General features: G+C 31.1%; 1 protein-coding gene across 1 annotated transcript in view; it reads left to right on the top strand.

Annotated features, from left to right (window-relative positions):
* LOC107445048 (MAM and LDL-receptor class A domain-containing protein 1) overlaps window positions 1-23,106 on the top strand; it is a 160,013-nt gene that overhangs the window by 87,219 nt on the left and 49,688 nt on the right. The window contains exons 44-59 of the mRNA XM_087163642.1: window positions 68-198; window positions 1,915-2,029; window positions 3,913-4,044; window positions 5,156-5,409; window positions 8,769-8,859; window positions 10,105-10,215; window positions 11,022-11,278; window positions 12,866-13,097; window positions 13,931-14,050; window positions 14,418-14,554; window positions 17,180-17,294; window positions 18,582-18,725; window positions 18,856-19,005; window positions 19,114-19,302; window positions 20,894-21,037; window positions 22,483-22,760. Coding sequence (XP_087019768.1) covers window positions 68-198; window positions 1,915-2,029; window positions 3,913-4,044; window positions 5,156-5,409; window positions 8,769-8,859; window positions 10,105-10,215; window positions 11,022-11,278; window positions 12,866-13,097; window positions 13,931-14,050; window positions 14,418-14,554; window positions 17,180-17,294; window positions 18,582-18,725; window positions 18,856-19,005; window positions 19,114-19,302; window positions 20,894-21,037; window positions 22,483-22,760 — 2,600 coding nt within the window. The remainder of the gene's footprint in view (window positions 1-67; window positions 199-1,914; window positions 2,030-3,912; window positions 4,045-5,155; window positions 5,410-8,768; window positions 8,860-10,104; window positions 10,216-11,021; window positions 11,279-12,865; window positions 13,098-13,930; window positions 14,051-14,417; window positions 14,555-17,179; window positions 17,295-18,581; window positions 18,726-18,855; window positions 19,006-19,113; window positions 19,303-20,893; window positions 21,038-22,482; window positions 22,761-23,106) is intronic.

Below are 23,106 nucleotides of genomic sequence, written 5' to 3'. Positions count from 1 at the left end.
AGCCGCATCTTGCAATTAATAAAATGAGCCATAGTCATTAGCTTAAACTTTTTTGTTTCGTTTTCAGGATCTCTTTCAGTTTTTGTTAGAAAAGGTACATATGGGCAGAGAGACCTACGCTTTAAAGTGACGTCAAATACAGGCAAAGACTGGCAATTCGCTTCAGTACCCTTGGGAAATTATCAGCGTGGCACATTTGTAAGTATCGAAATTTCACAAAAGAATAAATTTTAAGGCAAAGCATTTAAATTCAATAATAATATAATAGTTTAGTAATCTACATATATATCTTTTATGGAAATTTTTCTATTGATGGCAAAATTACTTATTGATTTTAAAATTCTGCTTTGAAATGGTGGTTATAGTAGATAATTAGCAAACAATGCTATGAAGGCAAAATGGGTGAATCCTAGAATAGCCCACCCCGCGGCGGTTTTTTTGAAATCTCGCCAAACTAGGTTAATGGAAGATATTTCGGGGAGATATATTGCAACCTTAAAGCGCGTCTATTTTGATTATTTTTTATTTATTTTATTAAAAATATTTTAATAAATTTGTAATACTTTCAATTGCTTTTTTTAATAATACAAAAACAATTTTGATCCAAGTCATAATAGCCAGCTTGGAGAGATTTCAAAAACTCCTCAAGGGGTGGGTTATTCTAGGATTTTACCAACACATTTAATGAATTCAGGAAATCGAAATGTGTGTGTTTTCGATGTTCATTAAAAAACATTCAAAATGGAATATATGCTTTTTTTCAACTATAATAATAGTCACATAAACATTTTTTTTAAGTTTTAAAAAAATCATAGTGATGTCTTAATATTCCCAGTGATGTTTTATATTGAATAATTTTATTTACACTTATTAACAGGGTTTATACGTTGACTAACAGCTATAATCAATTTTATAAGGAAGCTGAAATTTCTAAAATCTCAGCTCACTTTAGAAAATTTTAGCTTCTTAATAAAATTGATTGATTTTAATTTTTTAAGTTTCACTTGGAATTGAGGGAAGCAATCTACTCCATTTTCCACAAAATTTTTAATAAATTGATAGTGAATGAAATAGTGAAACTAGTAGAATGAGGATAGTTACGCCCACTCTTTAAAAGTATCACCACGAGATAACTATCATGTAATGGTTAATTTAATCATAATTTATTTGCGTAAGCAACGAGCGTAAAAATCATAAATTGATGAGAGAGAGATAACTATCATAAAGTTGCATTTCATATGATACTTTGAAATTTTGATATGAAGTGGTGGAAAAATTACTTAACATGAAAAATACTGAACTCAATATAACTTATGTTTCGTTACCACTAGAAAATATATTTTTCTTTACAAAGCGGAACAACTGGGCATTGCTGAGAATTAACACATGACTGCTGATCTTAAAATCCTGCCACAATTATCAAAATAAACATGATGGACGAGATAGGGGCAGCTACGCGGCCCAAGTGCCCAGCTCAAAAATCAAAAGAAGAAGAAGTTGAGAGTTAATTTTTCTTTAAACTTCTTAGGCATTGCCTGATTGAGAATCTGAGCCAATTATTTTTGTCTTGTCGTTCAAGCTGGGCACCTAAGCCGCGAAACGGCTCCTATCCCATCCATCATGATGTGTTAACAGTTTGCAAGCATTCGTTGTGGTTGCTTTTAAAAGGCAAATAATTTTAAAATTAGCTCTAGACGCATGCACTTAAGAGCTATTGAGTTATCCTAGTATATACAAGCATGATCAAATACAATTTTCATTTTATTATCACCTCTTTCGAATTTCTTATTTGGTGCAAACGATCCGTTATTATGTATCCTTTTCTTTTTATCCAAATAAATGAAACCCTTGCTTTGTTAACGGTGGAGAATTAATGCTAACATGGTTTAATATGGTGTTTCATATACATTGCAGATCGAATTTGAAGGCAACTCTTATTATACAGTCATAGCAGGAAAAGCTCAAGATATTGCTATTGATTTCATCAATTTCGTAAATTGTGATCCAACAGCTGTCATACCTACGTCATGTGAGTAAATTATCTCGATTCCTTTACTAATTAAAAGAAAGAAACACTAGACAAAGAAGTGACGGATTAAACAAAGCAACATAAATAATAAAATAACTTGAGGAATCAAGAATTTTTTGTATATTTAATGAAGTTAAGTATTTTTACTCTTGCATTCAAATCTTAGCATTATTGAATTTTAAATCCTGAAGTTAAGTCCTGAACTTAAAGTCCTGTAAGTTCTGAACATAAAGTCCTGAAAAAATGCAGGTTGCCAGCGTAAATTTAAAAAAAATATCATTGAAAATTTTAAAATTTTTATACAGTCATAGGCTGAGGGATAAGCCTCAAATGATTCATCACCTCCTACATCAAGAAGCCTCCACACGGTCTTTTATAAGTAGTCCGTGCAGACTGTTTAAAAGGTGAACCAGTTGTGCGCATGAACCTAAACCCTTTTATAAAAGTAATTGAGAGAAATTTTTCTCATATATTTGAGAATTGAATCTGTAGTGGTTGACAAGTGAATAAGGCAAACCAATAATATTCATAAATAAAATAAATTTTAAGTCATATATTTGCAACCACTTTCTTATTTTAACTATATTCTGTATTAAATGAATCGTTCGGTAAGTGGATATCCTTCTTTCACCTTTCAGTTGCGCTTCGGCGATTTATTATTTATTTCCACTCAGATGAATTAGTTAGAGCCCCTAGCGGGGCTGACGCTAAGATAACCAACACATATGAGTATGAGTAAGTGGATATCCTTCATAGTGGTCTGATCGGACCACTATGAATCGGACCACTTCTAAGAAACCGTGTGGAGGCTTTCACTTATAGGAGGCGTTGAATGAGTCAAAAGAATTGATTAAAGCTTAACATGGATGAATCATTTTATATCTTAAATGTAATGAAGACATTTAACTATAATATCATGCCACGTATATGCAGCTATAGTATCATGCCACGTTAGAAATAACTGATAAGATCCCAATCAGAACATTCAATACTGCGCTTGTTCAGTTCCTTAAAAACATAAATATTGCTTAAGAACATAAGTGAACGCGGGGAGATGTGAAGCTCTATTGAAGAGATTCAGAATTTTCTCGTAGCATCTCAGATGTAAAGAGGTTGGACAAAAATATAGAACACTTCTATACTATATGTAAGCAATGTTCTTTTTTTAGCGGGGAATGTTTTTGGAAGGTTTTAAGTGGCAAAATTCTTGGCAAAGTTTGAAGGATCACGCTAGAAGCTTCTAGAAAGGATATCATTTTTAACCAAGTAAAGAACTTATAAGATAGCTTTAACACCAGCCATTTTGAAATCATGCTATGGGTTGGCAATACTTATATAAAAATGCTATAAAATTATAGTGATATTAGAAATCGAAAAAATCTTTTAACTTCCTACGTTCATTCTGGTCGATATAAATTTTGCACGCGTAAAAAGGATACACCATTTCTTAAAACTTCAACCATAATCTTTCAAACTGTGCCAACAGTTCTGCCACGTGAGACCTTTCAAAACATTTGCTGCTAAAAATGATTGCTTACGTAGAGTTAGCATAACAAGTTTTTCCATTTTTAGTCTATACGTTCCGCACAAAGTTATTACTGCAAAACATTCAACAGAGCTTGGATGAGGTAAAAAAAACCTTAAACAAACCTTAAAACGGAAAAAAAGACGAAAGTTGAGCTCAAGTGATTATGGGAGTAAAGCAATCAAATATATAATGCAATCGATATTTTGTCTCTATTGTTTTTGATTTTAGAAAATACATCATCAAAATATTGTTTTTCCATAATTGTCCTTGATGTTCAAGATACAGAAACTGTATGATTTTATGTTTAAAACAGTAAATAAGATTTATTGCAATAAATTTCATTGTTTATTTTTAGCAATCAGCTGTACATTTGATTATGATCAATGTGAATGGCACCCCGATAATGATGTGAAGAGTGCTCAGTGGACAAGAGATAAGAAGACACCTCAAAACAGTGGACCGCAAAGTGACCATACCGGCAGAAATGGTGAGTTATGAGCATTTTTAGTTCGATCTATAATATTACATTTTTCTTTAAAATGAATGAATCGCGTAAAAATCCCAGTGGTTTTTAAGAAATCTATCGATGTTTTGACTACGATACACCGTAGTTGAACATTAGTAGTCGTAAACCCAAATATTGGGTCAGCTGTTCAATGAAGGTTATAAAATGAAATAAAATGGCTTAATTTAAGCCTTAATCTACATCTATATTTTTGATACAAAAAATTCAAGGAGAATACAAAACTAATTAGTAAAAAACATTTTTATTTTCTTTAAAATAAACCAAAGATGAAAAAGTTTAGAAATAATACTTATTCTGTTAATTATAAATTCTTTCAATTAATCAAAATGTTGATGACACACTTCTTTTTACTTCCTTCCTTGTCACAAATCGTAAAAAATTCAAGAACCCTCTCCCTTAAATAAATGACAGTTGAACAGCTTATAGAATGAAACACTTAAGTGACATTTTCAGGGATATTTATTAATCAGGGACAATAACATAAGGTAGCCGTATCAATATGGATATGTTTAATGTAATAGAAGTGTATTTGAACACTTAATCTAACCTAACTAATCCGCATTAGTTTTGAGCATGCTTGCACGATTTTTATTTCAAATTAGCAAGCGGTAAATAAAATAAGACAACAAATTTTTCAGCCCCTTCTAATAAATCGATTATTAAATAGTTTAGACACTGCTTTGTTTCTTCTTTCCCTGATTATAGTCACTCCGAAAATGTCACTTACCTGTTTCATCCACTGAACTCTTCCATAGTGGATGGTCCTTAAATTAAATGGGGATATTTCCGTAGCGTGATTTGTCGCGCCAACTACAATCGTCAAGGTGCCAAATTTTAAACTTGCAAATTTAAAAAAGCAAACAAACATGTAAACGTTTGCCCGGGGGTGGCTACGAGTTATGCCTTTCAAGTTGGTCCCTTTCTGTGATTTTTTTTTTAATTTCTCGCGGGCCACAGCCCGAAGTTTCCAAAACTTGGCGATTAATATACCACGATACGGAAATCTCTCCAATTAAATGATAGACACATTGAAAAAAAATCACTAAATGTGTGCTATCCATGCATTTTTCAGGCTATTTCATGTATGTAAGAGCCTCAACAATTTTGAAGAAGGGTGACAAAGCACACATGGTGAGTATGAAGCAGGAGCCTACAGAGCAGCGATGCTTCAGTTTCTGGTACCACATGTACGGACAGGACGTTGGAACATTGAACGTCATCGTTAGAAATGATGCTGGTGACACTACCATTTGGAGTAAGACTGATTCTCAAGGATATGCATGGAAACAAGGAATGAGAACAATCAGAAGCAACTCATCCTATTTTGTGAGCATTTTTAAAAATTATCTTTTATTCATCATTTTGTTTGATTTCAAAATTTTAAACGCCGCGACTCTATATAGTTTAGATGAATATAATTTATACGAAACAGGATTTATCATGACAGATGAATCTCAAAATTAGTGAAAAACTTTGCTCTTTCCAAAAACACTATTCACATACAAATGCTTTAATTGAATAATTTGTTTTGTTTCTCGTACAAAATTCCTGAAAACGAATGGAGCCTTATTATAGAAAGCCTTTCACACTTTGAATGCATGGGTGAAAGCCCTTACATAGCAAGACGGAAAAGAGAAAAACCTGGTACGTAAAACATTTCATTCCAGCATTTTTTTCGAAAAAAATGAAATCTCTGTAACTATCAAGATTTCTTTTATAATTCTGCATACCCTCCAACTGCTACGGAATTTCCGTAGTTTGAAAAATCTTCTTTTCAGACGGTAGCAAAATTAATGTCTTAATATTTTTAAAAAAATTTTATTTTAGTGTAACTTGTCCACTATTACTTATAAAAGTGCAGGCCATATGGCTAGATTCTTAAGTTCTGATAAAAGTTTTATGAGAGATCCATTTGCTTTAAAAATTTCTACTTTGGTTCGCTACCACTAGAAAGAATTATTTTCAAAATCTTCATAAGTTGGAGGGTATGATTCTGGCATATATATAAAACTACTTCTTTTCCAAGATAAAGTAGATATTGTTGAAAAATTTAAAAAAAGAATAAGTAAACTCCTCCCCAAAACTAGCTATAACTGAAATGGTTTTACTACCAGCCTTTCCTCTTTTCCGTCTCGCTTTCACCCCTGTTTGAATGCCACGCTAACTTTTCATGGCTTGCACGTCTTGCCAAACGGTAAATAACTACAAATTAAATTTGCAAATATTTGCTAGTTTTTTAAAAGGTTTATCGTGACCTATCTGAAAAAAAAGTGGTGAATTATATAAGCTGACGAATTGTTTAGAAATAGTGGTGGATAAAAATCTACTAAATTGAATTTATTAAACCTAGAATCACAATTAATAAACTACCATTTGAAAATATTTATTCACTGTCCGGAGCAAGTTGGCATCGTTGTGTATATAAATAAAACTATATTTTTGTGTGTTCGATATTGCATTAATTTCTTCAATCCATTTTAGCAACGATAATAATATTAAAAAAAATAATTTTCTCGAATTATGTGTTTCTAATAATCTTGGCTTCGCCTGTCACCGGTGACCCCCGTGGTGCTACGAACAAATTTAGTAACGATAATAATATTAAAAAAAATAATTTTCTCGAATTATGTGTTTCTGATAATCTTGGCTTCGCCTGTCACCGGTGACCCCCGTGGTGCTAAGAACAAATTTAGTGCCGGTCACCGGTGGCCCCCATGGGATTGAACGTGTTAATTCAACCTGGTTCATTCAGTAAATTCAATAAACAAAATCTAAGGAATTAAAATTTCAGGAGGAAATCCAAAACTTTATGGTGGAAATTAGTAGCTACAACTAGCATGTATTTCAAAACACCATACGTTTTATTATTAAATGTTTAGTGAAATATTAAGCAGATATAAAGTAAAAAACAACATGAATGAAACACTGATCAAGTACAGAAATGGACATACTATAATTGCGGTTTTCTTGACAAGAACTTTTCTTAGTGTTTTAACACCAGTGACATTAGAAAGTATTAGTTAGTTAGAAGAAAGAGATAAACACATGTTAAGTGATTTAACCAATCAGAACAGAGGAGCAAGTTTGATTGAGAAAATAAAATAAAGGTGATAAGAAACAGGTGTGAGAGGGTTTGATAGTAACCCTCAGGATCAAAAGATTAAATTAGAATAGATTTCCATACATTGGAAAAGGGTGGGATAATGGAAGGATCATTAACTATATTATTTGAATTTTTAAAAATTTGAAGAGAATGCTTTTCTTATGTCATTTGGTGTTTAGAGACCAAGGAAGGCTTTTGTTTAGAGAACCGAAACTATAGTATGTCCATTTCTGTACTTGGTTTGTGCTTTCTCACGCTGCTTTTCCCTTTAGTCTACGTAGCACTAAGAATACTCGATTCTTTTGAATTAAGTAACTCGTTACTAGTGTTTAGAATTATAATAATTTTTTATTGATAAGCCTTTGACAATATAACTCCGGATATTACTTTTGTATTATTAGATGTTATTTTTAGGCATATTAAGTCAAAAGGAATAAAACATTTGCATACCTGCCAACTTTTAATATCGTTCATCATGATTTTTCCCAGTGGTAGTGAATTGGAATTAAAATTTCAATTGTAAGCAAAAAATTGCGTTGTATTTGAAAAGCCATCAGCTGACAACCATGGTAGTAACGCATATTAATCTATATGCTAAATTTTTTTAGCAATAGTGGTGATCAAAATCATTTAAAAATTAAGTTTATAAAGGAAAGTATAGTATATATTTACTACCACTTTAAATATAAAAATAAAATTTTACGCCAAATGCGTAAAAGTTGGCAGTTATGCATTTGATTGGTTTCAAAATCTGATTTCGTCTAAAATTTTAGGCTGTGTGCATATCACCCAAAATTTACACAAAATTTTTTTTTTCTCCAACCGTAGTGAATAAAAGTAAAATATTTAAAACAAATAGATGTTTTATAAAACTTTTTTCAGGGCAAAGGACATTCCCATTGTCTATGTGATCTTTTATGCATATCTGCTTCAATTATTTATCTACAGCAGAAAAGAAAATTATTATGTTTCTCAATTGTTTAAACATAAATGAATTAACACAATACTTTTGCTATCAGTAGGAAAAATATTTTCAGAAATTACGAAAATTCTGCAGTAGTTGGAGCTGTTGGTTTTGCGCATAAAATAATAAAAGAATGAATTCTGAGAATCATAACTCCTGTTGCATGAATAATGTTCATAAAAATTTTGCTCTTTATAATTTAGTTTCTAAATTCGGTTCTTTAGAAGGTTTGTACTTAAGTTATTAAAATAAAAAATTTAAAAACAAAGATTCGAATAATACATTGTTCTTGTTGTATGAATAAAGTTATTCGTAATTTTTATCTTCGTAATTAAATTTGTTCTCAATTTTGTGCATTTTGATTAAGTTTTGAAAATCATCAAGGGATGCATAATAAAAAATCTATATATCATGTTTCATGAATGTAAATCTTTTAAATCTTGGTCTTTATAAGTTGTTTCTTAAATTTAATTTCTTCTTAATTGCGACCTTTAAGTATTAAAACGAAATTTGCAAAAAAAATTAATTCTGGGACACTTATGACTCATCTTGCATGAATTAATATCCAAAATATGTTTTGAATCATGTTGTTGTAATCATTCTCAAATTACTATTCAGGTCGTCATGGAAGGTATCGTTGGCAGCTTTGCAAGGCCTGTCATTGCTATTGACGACATTGAGGTAACTGAAGAAGAATGCCCACACCCAGGTACGCATTTTGTCCATCTATTTCTATTCATATTAGTAATCAGTTCATATCAATTCGAAAGTACTCGTTCGTATAAGTGTGCAAAATTTAGTATGCAATTGCATTGCGTTTTCACAAGGACAACAGTTTCATTCTGTACAATTTCCCAGGAAAAGCTTAGAGTGTTTCGAAATTGTTTCGATTTTTTTGATAAGCTGTCATTATCAAAGTTTGCAGAAATTGTTTTATGCATTTAAGCGACAAACTGTGGTTCAAATTTTTTTCAGATGCCTTTTTGAATTACATCAGTTTGAAAAACATTTCATTTTTATGAAGGATAAAATACAGGATGTTCAGTAGTCACTACCATCAACATATATTTTTTTAGAACCCCTGATGAAAATGAAGTAAATAAAAGTATACACATTAGAGGTCAGAATATTTAAGATAGGAAGAAATAATATCGCAATCGAAATTTGTCGAATTGAGAGAGGAAAGTGAAAGCCAGTTTGAATGCCTGGTGAAACTTTGAGGCTTTTCTAATAATCGCCTTTTAACTTATCTCCATTTTCCACGGCAGTAAAAAAGTTTTTTTTGTGATAATTTTAATATCATATTTTTAGTTGTTATTCGTGAGATTTCGAGTGATTTATTGTTTTCTGCTTGAACAGCAATCTATGTATTGTTTACTTTTTGACTTAAACTTTGACAAGGGTTTTAAAAATATCTACATTAAGAATAGTCATTACAATAAGAATAGTCATTATAAGAAGCTTGTATTGTTGATTTTATGCAAAATAGAAAGCAAAGTTCATACCATGTCAAATGTCTTTGAAGTATTTAAGCAAGTATTTTACTACTCAAAGATGAAGAATGTCAGACAAAAAAGAATTTTTTTTAGAATTTCTGTTGTTCAAATAGGTAAGTGCACGCAATTGTCTTCGAAAATTAAAGTTTTTTTAAATAAATTTTGTGTTAAAGCAAATAATACTATTTCTGAAAATTTTAGATACAGTCTTTCAAAATATTTTAGCATACTAGGAAATTTTCCTGTTAAGTTGCGTGAAGTATAATTATTAATATCACAGAAATACAACTCTAGTGGTCTTATTTTTTTAATGTTTAACTTTTCTGATTACCCGTATTGCAGTATTAATCATAACCACGTTATAGGAAAATAAATTTCATTTTGTTTTCCTAATTTTTTCTTTAAAAAAATTATCAAAATAATTTAAAGTTGTTAAAAATGTTTGTTTCCTTATTTAGTTGCCTGTGAATTTGAGGTTGATTTTTGTGAATGGGATGCCGTAGGATGGGTACTCCAAAGAGCTCAAGGAAATATTCCATCAAAAGATCATACAACAGACACAAAAGAAGGTGAGTTTTCTAAAACTGTTCTACAAATATCAGCTACGACAAACGTAGATATAGTTTTCAAAAATGCTCATAAAACAAATAAGTTTGATTTAAAGCTTAATCAGGTATAGTTATAGTAGATATAGTTTTTAAATGAGCTTACAAAAAAATGAGCATGCTGTCGAATAAGTTTGATTTAAAACTTATTCAAGTATAGCTATAATAGATATAGTTTTTAAAGGAGCTTACAAAGTAAATAACCATGCTGTAAAATAAGTTTAATTTAAAATTTAACCATGTATATAATCATAGTAAGTATAATATTTCAAGATGCTTTTAAAACAAATGACCATGATGTTGGTTAAGTTTTACTTATTTAAGTTTTTCATAGCTGTCATTCCATTAATAAAAGCTTTATGTAAATGCCAAAATTGTGTTTAACCATGTCGTTTTTTTAAAAATAATCAAAGATTTGGTTTTTATTATAAGAGATGTTATATGGTTTTCTAGTAATCATTGAACTAACTATTTCTGCCACCAATTTCTACTATATCCTTATTGACAAATTTTAGCAATGATAAACATTTATACCTGATTGTGAGCTCTCGGTATACCTCATCAAGCATTATTAGAAGTAGAGTTCAAATTAAGAATCGTCATCTTTTTAGTGTATTTGAAGTCAGTTTATTAGTTATCAAAATAAATATAATTACATTAACTTTTGACTTTTAATTTAAACGGTTTTAAGTTAATGTCATACATTGTTCCATTAAGAATATCTAAAAAAAAGTTTTTAACTAATGCATTTTTTCTACTCTTGAACACAGGACGTTATGCGGCACTTATAGAAGAAACAGGAAAGATTACGAGTCCAGAATACAACTACACCCAGAGTGAGTATTGTCTTAATTTCTGGTACTTCTTGGAGGGAGGCCGTGACACTTTCCTGCGAGTGCAAAGGGAAGAAGAACCACCAATTGGAAAACCAGTGAATATTTGGTCAGAATTCGCAGAACCAGACACGAAAGGAATATGGAGGCACGCAAGAGCAAATGTTGCTGACCTAAACAAAGGAGACTATAATGTAAGTTGTAATCAAATACTTATTCTCTTATAACAAGACTTATAAATTAGCATGCAGAAGAAGTATGGCATCGTTGATGCACTTATTTTTGCACAAACGCATATTCTCTTGTAACAAAACTTATAAATTAGCATTGATGCACTTATTTTTGCACAAACACATATTCTCTTATAACAAAACTTGTAAATTAGCATGTAGGGAAAGAATGGTAACGTTGATGCACTTATTTTTTGTATTGGTAAATGGTTGGTGGTGTGATAAATCAGTATCAAATTTGGAAATTTTATAGTTTGGTACACAAAATTATCATTACTACTTTTCATATTACGCATACCTTGGCTGAGACTAAACAATTATAAGATGTTAAGTAAACATAGTAGACCCAATAAAATAAACTTGTCTCTTTCATTGGGACAGGAAATTTCCATGATTGAGCAGGTTACTTTTTATTTTTTAACAAAGTACTATTTTAATACAACTCAGTAAAATGTATAAAAATATTATGAGTCTGTGAGATTCGAGAGTGAGATCATAATTATACAATTTGTTTGAGTAATTTCCAAAAGCTTCAAGAATTTTAATGAGTGCAGTATGATCTAGTGGGAAAATTAGACCAAAGACTAAGAATCGAAATTTCTGCAAGTTTAACATTTGTAGTAGGCTTCGTGATTAGTGTTTTGTCTTCTTCTAAACAAAAACCTCTAATTATACGATTTAAATTTTATGATTTGGTATAATATGGCTTCAGCTATATTGTGCCAAATGAAAAGGGTATTGCTAATGTTGTTCTTATGGAAATCAAAAGTAAAGTTCACTGGGACACCTGGGTGTCATGGAAACACAGTGCACTTGAAAAATGTGAACTTTCTGAAGAGAGGGGAAAAGGGAGTTAAAAATAAAGGGAAGGGGGAGAAAATTAAAGGAAAGGGAGGATAAAAATAAAGGGAAAATTCTCCAATGATCAATGGAAAAAAAGACTCCCCATATTTATTTAACCCTTTCGCGCTGACTGTCACAAATACGTGCCAGCATAAAACTGCATCAATCAGGGTAAGAAGATAAAACTGATAATCAAAGTAATTCTTTAGCAGTTTATTTGTGGACGCAGTTATGATTGTTTGATTTATTTAATTCACCATAACTTTGTTCAAAATAAAACTACTTAGTTATACTTTGAATTAACATTGATTATATATATGATTAAACTAACAATAGTTAAAGTAAAAGCAAAGTAAGTCTGTCAAATTAGCAACTACTAAATTTAAGTTGCCGTTTTTTATTTAATTACAACTTGATTCCGATTTTGTACGAATGCTTTTCTGAATCACCCGTCCTCAAGGGGTTAAAGAAAGGAAACTTCCTTAAATAGAGGAAAAAAGCAAAGAAGGAAAGATTACTACAGTCTGGTAATTTTAGAATGCACCCTCGATCTGACTAAAATGAACTTGGCTGAGAGCTGATCTCGTGATTGCCAAACAATTAAACTTCTCAGGTCTCCATATCGACGTGAAGAGAAAAGCTCTGGAACAACAACGGTTTTCATAATTTTAATAACTTACAATTTCATTGTTTTAATACTTTTTTCAGGTTGTATTTTATGCTGAGAAAAAAACTGGAACATACGTCGCTCTTGATGACATGGCTATTGAAAAGGAAGCTTGCCCACACTATGGAAATTGCGATTTTGAAAGAGATTTCTGCACATGGATGAATATGCCCAAACCTATCAGCTCTGGTGCAAAATGGATAAGACACTCAGGGAAGATTGTTAACAGTTACACTGGTCCTTCAATCGATCACACTACAGGAACATCAGACGGTAAGTTTGCCACAAGCGCAATTTACAATATACAGTGTCCACTGTTTCACTGTATGAATCTTTGTTTAGCAAGTTTTATTTAAATTTATTTTCCACACCACTACATGTAAATGACCTAAAAGTGCATATGAAAGCCACCTCTCACCTTTGACGGTACCACCTCTCACGTGATGATGCTTTTAAAATGCTGAGGAAGTTATCAAAGTAAAGCTTTAATTTTTAACTGTCGACCACGATAAAATGTTTTGAGAAAAAGCGTAGCAGTTGGCAGCCCTCTATAAGAAATGAGTTTGTATTTTCCATGTTTTCGTGACACTGCGAGTATAACTATGTTACAGGATTCATGACAGCAAATTTATTTAAATTCATAAACATATACTTTAATTTATAAATTTTAATTGAAGTGGAACTATTTTAATTCAGGTGTAATTTTAAGTTAATTTTTAACAGTTAATTTTAATGTAGTTCTAATTAATGTAAACTAATAGTTAATTTTAAGGTAATTCTCACTTTTTCTAAATTTCGTAAAGTAGTTTCCTAAGAAATTTATTTTGATACAGATACCTCATCGTTGGGAGTGTAATAACCAAAGAAGCCTCAATGTTATTTCATGAAAATTATTCCGTCTGTAATGAGATTACGAACTGGTGAGGGCCACTGGATTAAAATATTATAATGAAATATATTAATTGTTTGTTGATTTTATTATTATTTTACTACATCTCAATTTGTAATTAAATAAACTGATTTATAATGTGATAAAAAAATTATTAAGCTACTGTATGAATGGCAAAGTGAAGAATATTCTCAGTTTTATGTATTTTTTTGTTTAGGTTTTTACATTTACCTCGATGGACAGTATGGTAGTCCTAGCAACTTAGCAGTACTTGAAAGTGAAAACTTACACTACAGTCCAAGTGCTTGTTTCAGATTATGGTACTTCATAAACAGCGGTAAGTATTTTTTTTTTGCAAATGTCTCAAAAAATATGTATAAGATTAATTTTGGTTTATTTATCACTCTTTGAGTTCAAACATTTAAATGACTTTCTGTGGATTCAAAACTTTAGAAACATCAGTGAACATTACCTGCTGAGTATATAGGTGTAGAGTTTGTATCAGTCGTAACTTTCTGTCGTGTTTAAACAAGGTAAATTTAATTTTAAAATCTTTGTTTCTGTTCTTAAAGCTACGTTTTCCGCGCATACCTGCAGCTTTAAAAATAAGATGTTTCTGAAATGACTTTTATTACTGGATTCCCTTTTTAATATTGTTTGAATAAAATTCATAAGATGTAGTCTTATAATTTTTTGTGTTATAGGTTCAAGTTCGGTGGAAATATCTTATGTTGACCATAACACTTCTAAAATCTATTCTGTAATGAGAATTAGTGGATATCAAGGATCCAAATGGTATCCAGTGAAAAGACTAGTTCAACAGCTACCCCCAGTTTACAGGGTTAGTATATTTTTCAACTACTAGATTTTTTAATTGTTTCTTATAACATACCAGCAATAGAGTAATTTTTTAAAAAAAAACTGGATTACATTATTTTAAAAGCATTCCTTAAAAGCCCACATACTCCCTCAGTAAATTTGGCCATAGGTTTGCCATAAAAAATTACCACAGGATATTCCTACGAGGTTTTCCTATGGTAAAATTTTTCCATATCCTTTTGCCATAAAAGTCAGGCAAAATTTTGCTATATGCATACGGCGAAATTTTGCCGTATGCGTATGACAAATGTTTTGCTATAAGGCGCATATGGGAAACAATAATTGACATATGTATATGGTAACCGTAGGCGAAACCTCATAGGAATATCCTATGGTAATTTTTATATATACCAAATTTTTACCTTAAAATTATGATTTTTTAATTATTAATTATGGCTTATTAATTAATGTTTATTAATTATGGTTTATTAACTATTAATTTATAGACAACAATAAACAAGAGTAATTTAATTACAGGGGACACTTTTAACAATGATTATGCTATAAGAATATTTATAATAAGAGAAATTAAGGTGAGAGATTAAGTTACTAAAAATGTAAGAGAGAAAACAATAATCATGTAAGAAAGATAAGAATTTTTACTGGACAATACCTGGATAATTTAAATCTTTAGGACAGAAATTAATTAGAAAACAATATATCTTTAAAAACATTATGCACCGTCCGTCTTTATTTTCCTGACAAGTTCGTAAACATAGATCGTAGATGCGTGGACTTCAAGTTGCCTCCCGGAATTGAATCTCAATATTTTACAATGAAAGCTCAATGCCTCATAAGTTATGTAACTTTTGTAACTGTTAATAATTTTCAATTAATGAAAAAAATGATATTAAATGAACCATATAGATAATGATATTAAACAAGCCAAAACTATTAAAAACCGTTCGAATTCTATAGAGAGATTTTAGAAAATCAAGTCAGGGAAAGGAATTCGAAATTACTACCCAACTTAAATGGTATAATTAAGTTCGTTTAAGGAATAAAAATGAAATGAACCACCCAAGTTTTATTTCAATTCTTTTTAGATAAATGTGTAGCTTTAATGTATATAATTTTCAACTTTTCACAACATCCGACAATAATTATTAAAAAAATATAAAACTAAAATAACTTAGATAAATAAAAGTAGCAGTTTAAATATGAATGAACAAAAAGTTCATTATTGGAAAGTGTGTGGCATAAGATGGCATTTCCCACCACTATACGATTTTCAATCTTTATGATGTGCCTTATCTCCCCTCCACGTTTGCCACCACTGCACTGTTGGCCAGAAGACCATGATCTTTGCCCAAAAGTCAAAAATTGCATTTTCAACTAAAATATGTGTAAGCAGTTTTAATATAGCCCAAATTAAGTATTCATAATCATTCCAAACATTATAATTTACTTTTTGAACCGACGAGAGTACATAGTAAGGAAAAATATGTTAGAATTTTTTTTTTAAATGTAACTTTTAAATTTTTATTTCAGAAATATATATAGGAATTTCACCTTACTGTTACATTTTTTATCAGAGTAATTAGTCTGAAATTACAGTACAATTTTTTAATTTGTTGAATTAGTCAACTCTTGACAAACTTATAGTTTATATCTTATCATTTGACATTTTACAATGTTTGAATGACTTTCAAAAGTTAGTTCCAAAAAGTTCCACGAGGTAATTAGCTAAACTTTTTTTTGTTGTCTTCTTTGATGTTTCTTCTTTCAAAAAAACCTGCCCCATTTTGTCCGTATTGCAAAGGTGGACTAAATATACCGAAAAACAAAAATTATGCTTTTTTTCATGCTTTCGCATTATTTTGTAATATTACTTTGGAAATATTATTTGCTTTTCATTTTTAATATAAAATTACGAAAATTATTACATTTTCATTGCTATATTTAATTATTTAAACGTACTATATTATTTTTTTTGTTTTTCTCGCCATATTTCTGCCGCCATTTTGTTTTTTCGGGTATTTTTAGAGTATTTCAAAATTTCAACTATGAATTCAATTTACCTGCACATAAAACCCCCCAAATTTTGAAACAATTTTATGGAAATACTAATTTTGGCCACGAAACCTTGGATGCTGGCCCACTGTGCACTGTACTGAATCGCACAGTATATGTAGCTCACGGCTTGCATAGACCACAGTTCTGACACAAAATAAGCACATGATGGGTTGCAGTCAGATCGTCGTCGAACAAAATGTTGGAAGTTTTCCTACCCATAGAAAAAAAACAAGGTTATGCTGTTTGACGCTGATCCCTGCCAATGATGAGTCAAAATAAGTTATTTGAGGACAACTCATTAAAATAAAACTATTTTTAGATCTAAATAGTGGCATCATAACACCTTCAGAACAGGCAAAATGAGAAAGGAGTGGCCCATATTCTCTAAGAGTATACGTAGTAATACGGGAGTACTGTATTGAGATCACGTCCGTGTGTTCTTTGGCCGCTTGTTTTATATATGATAACCAAGGCCGCGAAGGAAAATCGCGAATATGGATCACGGTCTAGGGGGGATTAACGAAGATAAGAATAGTTAAAACACTCTATAAATGTGTTTTTCTTTTATTAGGTGAGATTGACAGGACGAAATGGATGGTCGAGCTACGTGGCAGTAGATGACATCTCTTTCCAACCAGATACTTGCGACGAACCTACAATTACAACACCTGGACCTACAGAATTCCGTAAGTTTACTATGTACAAATATGCTTCAAGCGGCTTAAGCATTTTATAGTAGTAATATACGTTGAGACACATATTTTAAGCCTCAACAGCCTCAAATTAATAGAATTTCGAGTAGATTATTTTCGTAAATGATACGTAAATGATAATTAGGAAATGATTTTACTGTTTGTTTTTAAAAACATTTAAAGAAAAATTATAAAAACACTTAGATAAGATTATATAAAATGCATTAAAATCTTAAATTTCTTAATTAATTAAATTCTTAAATTTTTTCCTCGCTCTCTTTTTTTTAATTGATTAGCCCAGAGTAATAAAGTCAGTCTAAATAAATTGCTGAGAGTGCTATTGATTTGCTCAGTCCAACTGAATTGCTTTTATATGATTGTGTTAACTTTTCAGCCTCAATTTGATATCTTTATATCAACACCGATCTTTTTACTTAGTTTTTAAAACCAATATAAAGACACTATGACTCTGTTATATTTCAACACCAATTAACCCATTCTAGATCAATCTACAACGTGAATGCAATGCATTTCCTAACCGAAATGACAGGCAGCACACTGTGTGTGCAGTGAAATTGAATTGCAATATTATTATCAATCAGCATGAAAAAAGTAGCCGTCAGGACTTGTTTAAGTTTATAAGACTAGTCTAAATTTAATAAGACTAGTCTAAATTTAATAAGACTAGTCTAAATTTAATAAGACTAGTATAATTTAAATTTATCTTAGGAGTGTGAAAAAATAAAATTTGGAGCTTATTTCAATTTAGTCAATAAAGAAGACGATATTAATAAATTTCCTTGCGCCATATAGGTGAAGAATATTTCTTCGCCATTAATGATAAATAATTCTACTTAGTCGCACACTTTATTACTCACACATATCGCTGTCATTATCTCCGCCTCAAATCTAACAGACACAGCAGACAGAATTTATTTCGTTTTCAGAATTTAGTAATAAAAAGTTTTTTTTTTCTACAATAGAGAAAAACTTTTAAGTATTTCAATGCATCATATTAACTAAGTTTTATAACGCTTTTAATTAATGTTACTTTATATTAAAACATTATTTTTTTTAAAATTGTTTAAATATTCTGAGCTGCTACTTGCACGCAGCGTGTGCAATAATTTCGTTTGCACAAAGTGAACAACAAAGCACGACTCATTTCTATTGCTTAGACGTTTTCTTTTTTATTGAAAATGGATAATATAATTCTGGGGATGGTCTCAAATATGTGCCATCTTAGATGGGCTTAAAGTTACAATTATGTTTACTTTTCAGCGCCAACGGATTGGGACTGTGACTTTGAAAAAGGAGATTTTTGTGGCTGGGAGCAGGGAAAATCTTGGACAGTGCAGGATGGGAGAAGAGCAGTTGAAAAATCACAAGGACCTTTTGCTGATCATACTAAAGGCAATGCTTTAGGTAATCAGAAGTAAAACTTCCCAACTATTTATAATACTGCCATGATTTCAAGTGGCATTTTTTTAAAGTGATATGTGGAATTCTATGTACCACTTGGATTTTGGAATCCTAATTCTCATTTTTTATTCAGGTCGATATGCTTATTATAATCCCTCTGAAAATTCTGGAAATGAGTTGATGAGCCCAGAAATCGATACAGAAAGTAGCAACTATTGTTTTAGATTTTGGTATTACATGCACAGCACTGCTCCAATATCACTTGAATTATATGTTTTGCAATGTAAGTCTACTTTTTGATTCCTAATGTAGGTTTCTTGAAGTTAAAAGTTCAGAATTATACATATTATATTGCTGTAACTCAAGTATTTACATAACTTTCTTTTTGTAGATAATAACTTAGCGGGTCCTTTATGGGTTAAAAAAACCAGCGCCGGAACAAAGTGGAAATATGGAACTTACTATTTGGAAAAATCGATCAATATGTCGATCGCTCTCAGAGGATCTCGTACTAAACCTGGAATTGGAGACATTGCTGTAGACGACATTTCATTCAATAGAGGACAATGTCCAATAGTCAGTAAGTATTAGACCTTACGATATACATAGTAGTACTCGAGATTGTCTAATCAAAACATTGTGGTTTTTTGACTGATAAGGAAACTAAAGAATTTGCACGGAATTGAAATTAGTCTAAAAAGTTCTTTAAATGCATTTATAAGGTTAATTGTTCAGTTCTGCTCTAAATGTTCTAAATATTCCTAACTATTCATATTTGTGAAAAATAAATAAACATTTTCTCCTTGACTTTGTTAATTAATGTACTTGATTTTTTGAAAGTGAATGTGTATCAGAAATTTTTTGTAACCTTTTTTACTGGCCAAAAAGAACATTTGATCATCAAATGCTATCACATAATATTACGCAATACTTCCTAGAGCTCATTGGCAGTTTGAGGCAATTAAGATAAGGGCAATCTGTGTCGAACATTTTGTTCCTGCTTCACGTTTTTGCAAAATTAACTTCGAACTTATCTCATATTTATGTTGCGAAATAAAATTAAATCACATTACAGTAGTAATACTATGTAAGTACAGTAGTAATACTATGTAAGTACAGTAGTAATACTATGTAAGTACAGTAGTAATACTATGTAAGTACAGTAGTAATACTATGTAAGTACAGTAGTAATACTATGTAAGTACAGTAATAATACTACGTACAGTAGTAATACTACTCATTATGTTTCTAGTTGTAATAAATATTACTCTTTCTGCATTCGATACAACTACCGTAGAAATTGTAGCAACTATTAATTTTGCCATCGTAAATGTACTTCCTAATTCAACAGTTAACATTTGCTTCATCAAATAGTATCTTTGTAAGGATCCGGAGAGTTTGCAAGGAAAATCTGGTTCAAACAAATTTCAATGCCTCTTCAAAGTGCTGTCACCCTTTCCGATACCAGAGCTGCTACCCAGTGGATTAGCTTGACTCATTAACTTCCCTGAGATATCCTGGATTGTCAACTATTAACCTGGAAGATAACTCATAACCTTCTGAGATATCCTGGATTGTCAACTATTTATAAAGAAGTTGGAATTGATAGATGAGATCATTGTTCTTAGAGGAGGCCAGGCTATTGTGGTCTAAGTGATAATGAAAAAGCTGAAGAAGGGTGCTGGTGTTTTACAACTCATTTAGTACGATTAAGTGTCTTATTAAGGATTCTTTTTTTCTCTTGACACTAAAAGGAACAAGGGATTAGAACCTCTCTCAAAAGTTGGTCATTCTTATAGAAAATTTGCATTCCCGACAGGCCCCATCATATGACGTCATCAGAGACTTTCTACACAGCATGTCTGCCTGGATTGGGATCTTTCCAGACCCACCCATACAGTACCATTTACGGTACGTTACGGTACACGTCATTTTGGATGGCCCCCATATTTCCTATTGTGAAGCGCTTAGACGGAATACCTTTGTCAAGGGGGACTAGGAGGCAGGATGAATGAGACAACGAACGTAATTTTTTAATTGTTCCTTGTTTTTATTTGTCTCTGGCATTGAAAATAATAAGAAATTCAGCGCACAGTGTAGCGCTACAAATAATTTGTTTAATGTAAATCTTAAATATCTTAATTATGAAATTAAAATTATTTTTTTTGCAGAGGGACAACCATGTGAATTTGAGTCTTCTGATATATGTGGATTTAAAACGAGTACGACTGATGGTATTTTGTGGCAACGAGTACAAGCTAAGAGTATCAAAGGATTTGGGCCTAAAGTTGACAAAAGTTACGGAACAAATGAAGGTATGAGTTTTCAAATATGAAAGGTCTCTAAGTTTTTGCTTATAACAAAAAAATATAATTAAAAAAATAAAATAATTAAATGAAATAATAAAAACAATAATTGCATGATCTAGCCAATGATAACTTACATAATTGACGTCTAGAACAAGAGTTGGTCAAAGTGTTCATGAAAATTACTATTTTTTGTTGGTAGAGCAATTATGAAGCATGGTCTTGAACGAAATACATTTGACATTTATATAATTGCTACATTAAGCACGGAGATCTGCTTTTCGAAAGGTAATACGGTACAATAGAGTAAATTTCAGCCATTAGAAATAAAATTGTATTGTGACGCAACTAAATAAAGTTACATTGATATTTTGACATAATTTAAATAAAAAAAACCCAATAACAACCAAACACACGCATATTAAAATAGTTTATATCTAAACTCATATTTACAAGGAGCAACTCACTTCCTGCTCTACGTGGACAGGGAGAAAAACATCGAAAAAGTAAAAAAAGTGTCTGCACGTCTGGAGTGGCCTTTCCTTTCTCCTGACCTCAGTACGCAGGAAAACGTAAAGGATTGTCCTCAGTAAGGCTGTATATACAAAAAAAAATTGAAAACTGCAATTGAAACTTTACGTAAATTTAATTCTGTCGCACTTCTGGTATTGATAAATGGTAGACAACATGCCATGTTGTAAGTCATACAAGAATATGGTACATATTTTGGTTGCTAACAAAGTGGCTTTATTTGGATGGGACAATTTTTTCTCTCCTTTTTTGTTGATTGGGTGTTTTTTCCAGTCCAGTTGAAGCAGGGAGTGAGATATTCCTTATAAATATGCGTTTAGATTTAGCCTTTCTTAATATATGTGTTTGGATTTACTTGCGTCCAGTTTCAGTACAAAATCAAAGAGTTTCCACTTAGTAGGGACACATTGTAACAAAGTATTTTTTCAAAGATTTTGAATAGAGCGAACCTTAATTTACCGAATATCGGAGTCTGACCACACTGCCAATTGTTTATGTAGTTTGCTCTAGAAAGAGGTTGATTTATTTAATTTTCAATACAATAAGCTAGTAAATCAAAATTTCCCTGTGAAATGAAGGCAAATATATAATTATGGGTTGCAGATGTGTTTTGTTTCAATTATAATGAATGCTAAAAAGGCATGTGTGTGCTTTTATGATGCACTCCTCAGTTAAAACGTGAAGAGATAGTCTCATTGCTTTAAATTTCTTTTATTCCTCTCATGAAATGATTCACCAATAGAAAATTTTAAAAGAAGTATTTGGAAAAAAATATTTAAATGATTTAAGTACTTTCTTTAAATCCTGTATTTCAGCGAATACTTCCTATTTTCATTTTAATTTGTTTAAATTCATTTTAATTTTTAAACACGCTCTAGGGCTTATAAATGTAGGATATTAAAATGGTTTCCTTTCTTTTTAAGGTCATTTTATGATGATAAGACCTTCACCAAATGGAAGAGTAGCGGGTGATAACAAAGCTTTGTTGATTATGCCAAATGTGCCAGCTTCTGGAATTTCCAGAAGTTGCGTCCAATTCTGGTACCAAATGGCTGGTGAAAACGTCATAGCTCTTCAACTGTATATGAGGACAGTAGATGGTGCTCTTCCACAGTTCTCTCTGTGGTCACACGGTAGCAAGCATGGAAACGACACTTGGAGAGTGGGACAAAGAACAATTGATGCACCCTATGTTCACGAAGTAAATATTTAGTTAGAGTTTAAGTTCGTGAAATGAAACAAACTAACATTTCAATTATTAACCTAAAATTGACTTATAGAATCTTCGAGGTACGCAAGACATTCGCATCACATACTAAAGAGCTTAGTTAAATTCACGTCAAACTAGTTTTAAATCCTTCAGGATAGGGAGTTTAAAGTTTAAATATATAATTTTTTATTAATTAATTTAATAGTTACTTCTTTCGATCCGCTGTTTTACAGGCGTAGAAAATCATCTAATTAAATCGTCGAGTTGGTTCGTGAGAATCCAATATTCATTTTGAATTAGTGACATTGATTCTAAACTGTCACTAATGCAGAATGAG

The sequence above is a fragment of the Parasteatoda tepidariorum genome, chromosome 5 (assembly GCF_982258835.1).
Source record: "Parasteatoda tepidariorum strain Cologne lab strain chromosome 5, Ptep-v5.0, whole genome shotgun sequence".
Taxonomy (NCBI): Eukaryota; Metazoa; Arthropoda; class Arachnida; order Araneae; family Theridiidae; genus Parasteatoda; species Parasteatoda tepidariorum.
Note: the sequence above shows the minus strand (reverse complement) of the source record. Positions and strands in the feature narration are given on the sequence as shown.